At 50.2% G+C, this 8,340-nt stretch overlaps 1 protein-coding gene across 1 annotated transcript in view; it reads left to right on the top strand.

Annotated features, from left to right (window-relative positions):
- Window positions 1–3,399: 3,399 nt before the first annotated feature.
- Window positions 3,400–8,340, top strand: part of LOC104130380 (tetraspanin-15) — a 53,477-nt gene continuing 48,536 nt past the window's right edge. The window contains exon 1 of the mRNA XM_009643416.1: window positions 3,400–3,486. Within this exon, the coding sequence (XP_009641711.1) occupies window positions 3,400–3,486 (87 nt within the window). The remainder of the gene's footprint in view (window positions 3,487–8,340) is intronic.

Here is an 8,340-nt window from a genome sequence, read left to right as displayed (position 1 = left end):
TAATGATTGCCCAGGCCTGACTCTGCCAGCAGTGGTGTCGTGTTAATGATTAAAACCTGTCAATAAGGGCTTCCTTATTCCCCGGCTGCGAAGCCACCCTAAGACCTTCCCCAGCTCCAGCAGCATTGCCAGAGGGGGGGAAAAAAAATATTCAGGAATAAACCCCACCCCGTTCCCATCGCCCTTCCCTCCCTACCCCGAGAGCGTTGCACCGCGGCGATGTTAAATAGAGCAAAGTTTTAAGTCCTGTTTAAAGTTGGTCTGCAGAATTTATTCCATTCCATGTTAAGCTTTTTAAAAGCTCTGCCTGCCCCTCACTTGGGTCCAGCAGGGTTTGTCCGTTATCTGTCCATTACGGTAACGTTAGCATAAATAAATGGATGATTTAAGGTTGGCTCCTGGCTGCTCGTCTCCGAGTCCCTCTCTCCAGATGCACGCAGCAAAGCATCCCTATGCATTTGCATCGCCGGAAGAGGGCTTATTCTTTATCATCCCTTTTGCAGAAAGAAAAGCCACGGTATAAAATTTTATTTGCTTGGAAAAAAGAAAAGTAAAATGTAAAGATCTCTGGATGTTTCGTGGAGGGGTTTGAGCTTGCTGGGGAAAATGCTGGACTCCTGCTCGTACACACAAGGGTGGAGCTGGGAGAGGGACTTGTCATTGGTTTTGCAGGTGTGCTGGCATTTAAATAAGGAATTTTTCAGGGGAATAAAAGTCATTCCTGAGTCACAAGTGGGACTGCTGTGTCCCTACACCAGCCGAGGTCCAAACGACAGCAAAAACCAGCGCCGCAGGAAGCAAATCTCTCCTTTCCTGAGTGCGTTAATGGTGTTGTACAGAAGTAGCTGGAGAGTTTTATTGCTGTTCCCATCCCTGCAGGCACAAATCCGTGGGTTTTTTAGCAATGAATTGTACGGCATAAATAACTGCTTGTGGAACATCAGGTGTTAATTCTTGGCTGATGGGGAAATGGCAATGGGGAAGAGCCTGCCATGTGCTTGCAGTGGTCTGGCCTGATTTATGCTGCTGGGGGTTTGGGGTTTGCCCATGATTCAGTGGAGATGTGGAGAGCCCCTGAAATCACTGCTAAAACCTAGAACGAACCAAAGTTTTACAGTGAATCGTTCTCTTAAATGCGGCTTCAAATTAACGTAGAAATTTTAGGGGACGTTGAGTGTTATTTATGGACCTGATGGTTTAAGTCTGGTTTAAACCTGCTTCTTCGGCCAAGCCTTAGCTGTGTCGTGGCTGGGTTTTGTAGGAAAGTACTGTTTCTCCCTTGCTCTTCTGTGCTCTTTTTGAGTTGACTTCTTAAATTTAAGCGAAGGAAGGGTATTATATAAATAATAAATTATATATCACAGACTGGCAAGGGTTGGAAGGGCCCTCGGGAGCTCACCCAGTGCCACCCCCCTGCTCAAGCAGGCTCACCCAGAGCAGGGGGCACAGGACAGCGTCCAGGCGGGGGTTGAAGATCTCCAGAGAAGGAGACTCCACAGCCCCCCTGGGCAGCCTGGGCCAGGGCTTGGGCACCCTCAAAGGAAAGAAGTTCTTCCTCGTATTCAACTGAAACCTCTTCTGCTTAAGTTTGTGCCCATTGCCCCTAGTCCTGTTGCTGGACACCACTGCAAAGAGTCTGGCTTCATCCTCTTGACTTCCATCCTTAAGATATTTGTATGTATTGATGAGGTCCCCTCTCAGTCTTCTCCAGGCTGCACAGAGTCAAACCTGATGGAAAGAGGTTAGAAAACCATGAGAAGTGTTGCGGGGGCGAGCGGGTATTTCTTTTAACTCGACTGTTCTGGCTCCAGCATCCTTCGGAAAGGAACGAAAGGGCATCGTGCGTCTCCCCGAATGCCTCTTGCTCGGTGTTGGGGTTTCTTATTCCACACGAAGGTTGGTAAAAAGAAACGCTCCGCACTGGCAATGCTGTCGCTGCTTTCTCCCTTTGCACGGGCGTTCACAGCGTTGGGCGTTAGCAAAATGGAAAGCGCTGGTATAAACCAGGCTTCAGCACGCTAGAAGTTCATTTTAGGTTAATTTTAAAAAAACAGGGAGAAAAGTTGACTGCTCTCATTGCTCGTTCAGCTTGCCCATAGGTAAATCCTGTCCAGACATGTCATTTTTGGGGCGTGTTTCATCCCGTTATCATGTCCTGAAGCGTAATATCCTCAGTGTTTGGGATCTGCTGGCCATTGATAATCCTCTCATCCCATCTCTGCTCTCACCCTTGCAGCTTATATCCGAAAAGGAAAGGGACACGGTCTCTTCTGCTGCGCTGAATTACCCTACGTCTGCTAAGAGCCGGCTAAATACAGCTCCCCCGTCTTTGGGTGCAGCCCTGAGTCGCCGTTATTTCTTCAAACCTTGCTTCAAATTCTCCATTTGGCTACCCCAGAGAGAAGCAGCGTTTTCCTCCGAAGAGCTGGGGTTGTTAAACATTTCCCAGGTCATGAGCCGCATCGCAGATGATGTTCTTTTTGCTTCCCATCTCTGATCCGCACTGAGTCAAGTCAATCTGCAGAAACCAGGGGCGCTCCCCTTTGCGGGATGCTCCCCTTTGCGGGATGCTCCCCTGCATCGTCAGAGATGGGCTGCAGACACAGCTTTTCCAAGCTCCTCTTCTTGCTCTTTTTATTAAACATCAGTGTTTTGCTCTCGAGTGCTAGGTTTGTACGGCCATACAAAGGTTTCCAGGAGCCACGCAGTCTCCCAGTGCCGGTTTCTTGCTCCCCACACCTTTTCTTTCAAGTGTTAAACCTCACCGAGCCCAGGTGTCATAATTTTTCTTTCCTTCTTCCTATTCACGCAAGTGCTGGGCAGCTCGTGCTGGTGTCAAAAGCACGCGGTAGCAAGCTATGACAGGTGAATCTGGACGTTGCTCTCCAGTCCTGGGCTCTGAGCGACGGGTGGGGGGGGCATCTGTCCCTGTTCTTGCTGGATTTTGGGCTGCGACTTCACCCTTTGCTGCTGGGAGAGAGCTCCTGGGATGCCTGCAGGATTGCAACGGGCTCTTTCAGCACGCTGGTGAGGGCAGGAGGCCCTGATTGCAACACGTTTGCTGTTAAAAATTTGCTAGAGATCTGCCCGTGCACCGATTTGTGGAATAACTGGTGGAGTAAATCCACTTAAACAGAGCTTTGCTGCTGCTCTTGGCAGCAAAACCAAGCTGCAAACTCAGTAAAGGGTTAACACCGGCCGCTCGTGCTGCCGCTGCCTTCTCTCTAATTGCTCTCTACTCCTGCCAGGCGGAAGGAAGTCGGAGGGAGCAGTTCAAGTTCAAGGCTTGCCTGGGTGCATGTGTACGCTTTTTCGGCTCAGCGGCGGAGGGCAGGAGCCGGCCGGAGCAGGGAGGGTCCGGTGGGCAGCGAGCAAACCCCTCTCGCCGGAGCTGTGAGGATGGCTCAGGCCTCCGAGTGCCGAAATTCCCACCTCTATTACTACAGCATCAAATTTGCTCTGTCCACCTATGCCACCCTCTTCTCGGTAGGTGCTCCGGTTGCTTTTCTGTCCTTCCTGGCGTTTCCCCTCATCATCCCACCCCTGTGGGTTGGGTTTTATTTTTCACTGTCAAAATTTCCCCTTCTGATGCATCAAATCCTTGTGGTAAAATCAGGTGCTGCGAAGCCCCTCGCGCTTGGCGTTAGTCGGGTCCAAAACAGCCAATCTTGGGTGAAACCGTGGGGTTTGGTGGATTTAAGAGCATCTCCCTGGGACTGCCCCTCCCCAGAGCCGCTCTTGCAAATCCCTTGTGGCAGCGAGTCACGTTTGGAGAGTAAACACGGAAATTCCATGTTTTCACCGCACAGGTACCCGTTGGGTGGCGTTGCCAGCTGGTTCCCCCCCGCCCATCTCGGCCGTTGCCTTTACGTTGTTTAACAGGGACAAGGCATGCAAGCAGCCATCGAGCGGCGGGTGTTTTAGCCAGCTTGGTTATTTTAAGAGGGGGGAGGAAAAAAAAATAAAGCTTGGTTTTAAGCACTTTGGAATCATTGAGGCAGCTACGGTTGGGGCAAGGCTTCCCTGACACCTGGGAGGTGCAAGCACGTGTCGGAGCAGGGGAAAGTGATAAATTTTCCAATCCTTTAAGGTCTGTGCATCCTTAGTTACCGCGCGAGATATGAAGTTAACACCTTCCTGGTGTTAAGCTTGCATAATCCAGTCCGTATTTACAGATATTTCCTCCTGAGGTCTAATTAATCCTCAGGCGTGGCTGCCTGCTGGGCGTGTATAGTGGTGTCTGTATCTAATCCTATAGGGGTAATGGCAGAAATACCTGTGCGAGTTCCCTGTCAGGCTGGGAACGGTAAACAGGTTCAACAAGCAGTGTTTGAAAATGCTTTTTATTTCCTTTTTTAATTTCTTTTTTTTAAGGAATGAGCTCACAGGGAGGGCAGCACTCGCCCTCACTACCTGGGGATGGCAAAGCCCCTTGTCTCGCTGCGCCGAATGACTTGTGCCCCACCTCAGGGCATGAATGAGAAAAAGGAAAAAAAAAAAAAAAAAGGGGGTTTTGTGTAGAATATCTCACTGATGTCCTTGTGGCCTGCTGGGTAGGAAGGCTCCCAAGGGAAGAGGAGATTTGAGTATCTCCCGTGGGTGGCCAGGACCCTCGTGGGACTCCCGTTCCACCCAGCAAGACCAAAACCAAACCCAGATTTCTTCATCCGTTTGTGGCTGAGGTTTGAGTTTTTGGGTAAGGATAGTGGAATATTTTTGCTTGCAAAATTAATCTGCAGGAAAACCTGTCACCGTGGTTTTGGTTTCTCTAAAGAGCTGAGTTTTGCTCGGTTTAAGGTTTTCCCCAAATGTCCGTAGGGATGGGGAGGAGGTGCAGGCTTTTTTCACCCAACTAATGTGAACCCAAGTTGGGGCTGCGCTTTGCAAACGTAGATTAACGATGGGATGAACCAGCACAGTCTCGATGCCAGATGCTTATTAATTGCTGGGGCGTTTTTCGGGGCTCAATGGGGCATCCTGGCAAGCCTGCCAGTAAGAAGACTCGATAATTTCCCGGCGACTGGAAAATAGCTGCGAAAAAGCCACTTGGAATCGCTCCGACCCAGCCTGCCTTCAACCCTGGGATGGTCCTTGCGTGAGGACATTGCCTCATCGAATCCGTGCGGATCACACGGCTCCTGTGAGCTTTTCAGCCGCCTGACCTACTTCTGGCCTCATTTGCACATGTCGCCGCCGTATTAATTCAACGGCGCTGCCGAACCCTTCAAAGCCTCATTAACCAGACGTGACCAGGACTGGGTTTCTCTCTGCCCAAATACACTCGATAAAAAAAACGATTGTGTAGGAACTTCTTGCTTGCACGAAGGCTTCAAAACTTTAACTCCCTTGGGTAAAAATTCAGAGGAATAAGACTTGAGTTGGCTCACCATGAAGGATTGAGGAGGTTTGGGGTGAGATGCAGCATGGTTTTCTAGCGTAGGGTTGTCCCAGCCTGCAGAAAACTGGTGCTAGATCCTTTGCAGTGCCTTCCTGTAATGAAAGCACTTCTTTATAGGTGGGAAAATCAGTGGGATAAGCCAGAGAGTGGCTTTAAACCAAACACGGAACAGAGGGCAGAGAGGTTCGAGCATCGTGGGTTGGACCGGCTGGTTTTATCAGGCAGATTTAATCCTCGCTGTCGAGGATTCAGCGGAGCATAGATTTGAAGTTTGCTTTTCAAAAAGACACGCTGCTTCCCTCTTCTTCCTTTTTCCATAAAATTGAAACCTGCTATTCTAACTGACCCTTATAAAAGCATATCTTTTTACATTCCCACGTACCGTTGGCAGTTAAGCGTTATATGACATATTTAATCGCTGTATTATTAATCCCATGATTCTTTCTTTTCATGGCTATAAGCAGTCAGCTCTTTCTATACTGTGGTTTCTTGCCTGCACATTACAACAAAACCTGAGGAGGAACAGGAGTGCCCTATCTGCTCATTTGAAGGCAGATGGGTCTTCAAAAGCCGGGAAGAACGATTCTGCTGTGAGCTGGGGATTTGAAAAACAAGAGTTTTGCCCTTCATTTTGCACCTCTGGTCATCTGGGATGGAGAACGAAGCGATGCTCCATTCCCTCTGCTCCCCAGACCAGTGCTCTGACTCACGTCATCTGGCTGCCGGAGTCTGCGTGGGCTTGAAGCCACCGTCATCATGACTTTTTGATGTTCCCGAGTAAGGAGAAATTACTGCCTCGCATTAGCGCGGCGTTGACTCATCCAATTAATGCCGTTCACCCCAGAATGGGCCGTGGCTGCCGCTTGGCCTTTGGCAGGCTTCGAGGTTGCGTTGCTTCGGCCACGTTAACGGCCCCATGGTACCTGCTGGCTCTGCGTGCGGCTGACAGCAACTCTTGTTACTCAGGTCTTTTGAGTCTTGGACAAGGGGAAGGTGGCATCTCTTAGGTATTCAGTGAGATCTTTAGGACAGGGTGGGACCGTGTGTGTGTCTCGTTAGCACTGGTAGGGCCATGCGTGTCCCTTGTTAGCATTGGGTAGCTGTCTCTGTGCCGAAGCCAAGTCATGCAAGGATGGAGACGCAACCACAAGCACCAGAGAGCCCATAGCTCCAAGAGAACTTTGCAATGTCTCACCTCTGGGTCAGCTGTGAGCTCAAACCACCCGTTTGGCACCTCCCAAACCCTGCCAGCTTTATCAGAGCTATGTATTATATTATTTTCCGTTCGTTAATTGCCTTTCATCCCATTTCCTGACCTGCAGGTCTCTAAATGACTCTGCTGCCAGTGGGACAGTGATTTCCACCTTTAGCTCTTCTCCTTTGCAGGTCCCCAGCTCTTTCCTTGTCCATTTGATGGAGAAATGCCTGGGGAGGAAAACCAGCATCTCTTATCCCATTAAGAAGAGACGGGGTTGGAGCAAAACAGCTTTGGAAATGGACTGCAAAGGTGGGGCAGGGGCTCGGATGGATCTGCAGCTCCTCATTGCCCGGAGAAAAATGCTCTTTAAGTTGTCAGGTTTTGGAGAATCCCCCCCTTTAAGGATTGAACTTCCCTGGTTTGTGGTCTGTCGAGTTATTTTGCTTCTTGGTGTCGGAGCCGATTCGAGGGGGCTGCACAAAAGCCTTGTCGCAGCGTGGTGCAACGCGTCAGGTCTTCCCATCTCCACCGGGAAACAGCCCCACGTTTAACTGCATTTTGGGAGGCTGCGAAAATCCTGGCCAGGGGAAGGGTTGGTCACAGCTACTTGTGTTGGGCTGAGAAATTCAAGCTGACAATTTTATCCATCCGGGAGTATGGGAGGGAGGGAGGAGAGCACGTCACGGGGGTCCTTTTTGGGGTGGGAATGGAGGTTGGGCCTCCTGGGTGGCTGCTCATTGCCCTCCATCCCCTTGCCCACTCAGCTCCTACAAACTCCAAGAAGCACTAAAATCAAGCAGGGCTGAAATTAAAGCCAAAGGCGATTTCTTTCCTAGCTTCTAAGAGGAGAATCGATGCAGGACGCCTTCACTGCAAGGTCTGGTGGAGTTGCAGCCACCCCCTTGGCTTTCCCCACGGTGATGGTTCGATCGCATGGTTATTTTCATATGGAATCGGGGTAATTAACTTCTCGTAAGTGCAGATTTGCTTGTTCTCCGAGATGCACTGCAGAGCAGTTGTAATTACCGGCTGCCGTCTGTCCTGGTGTTTGCAACGTATTAAGGTGATCACCAGGCAATTAATAGGTAACTACAGAGGATTTGCCAGCAAACTTCATTATGTGCCTTACCATGTCGTCAAGTGTGGGTGGCAGAGAAGGGTTGCGATGCCAGGAATCAAAAATATCCGTGTTGATTGAAGTCGTATGGCAAAACACCCCCCAGCCCCCCCAGGGAATCCCAGTGATGGAAGCCGGAGCGGTCGGGCTTTGCAAGGGGTGATGCAAACTTGCCCTGCTCCTTCGGGCGCTCATCTCTGGCAGAAGGGGGACGGGATGATCAGGTTTTTGATGAAATGTGTGATTATTTCCCTTACAGTTTTTTTATGGTGCTGCCTAGGTCCTAGCAAAGACTTGGACGTTGCTCCAAATCCACAATTTTTTCACTGAAACGCTGCTTTTCAGGGAATCATAGAATCATAGAATGGTTTGGGTGGGAAGGGACCTCCAGAGGTCACCCAGCCCAACCCCCCTGCAGGAGCAGGGATACCTTAGAATCATAGAATCATAGAATGTTTAGGGTTGGAAGGGACCACTAGTGGTCATCTAGTCCAACCCCCCTGCAGTGAGCAGGGACACTGCTAACTAGATCAGACTGCTCAGAGCCCCATCCAACCTGGCCTTGAATGCTTCCAGGGATGGGGCCTCCACCCCCTCTCTGGGCAACCTGTTCCAGTGTTTCACCAC

This window comes from Egretta garzetta, unplaced genomic scaffold (genome assembly GCF_000687185.1).
Source record: "Egretta garzetta isolate BGI_Z169 unplaced genomic scaffold, ASM68718v1 scaffold238, whole genome shotgun sequence".
Taxonomy (NCBI): Eukaryota; Metazoa; Chordata; class Aves; order Pelecaniformes; family Ardeidae; genus Egretta; species Egretta garzetta.
This window is presented reverse-complemented; position numbering and strand designations above follow the sequence as displayed.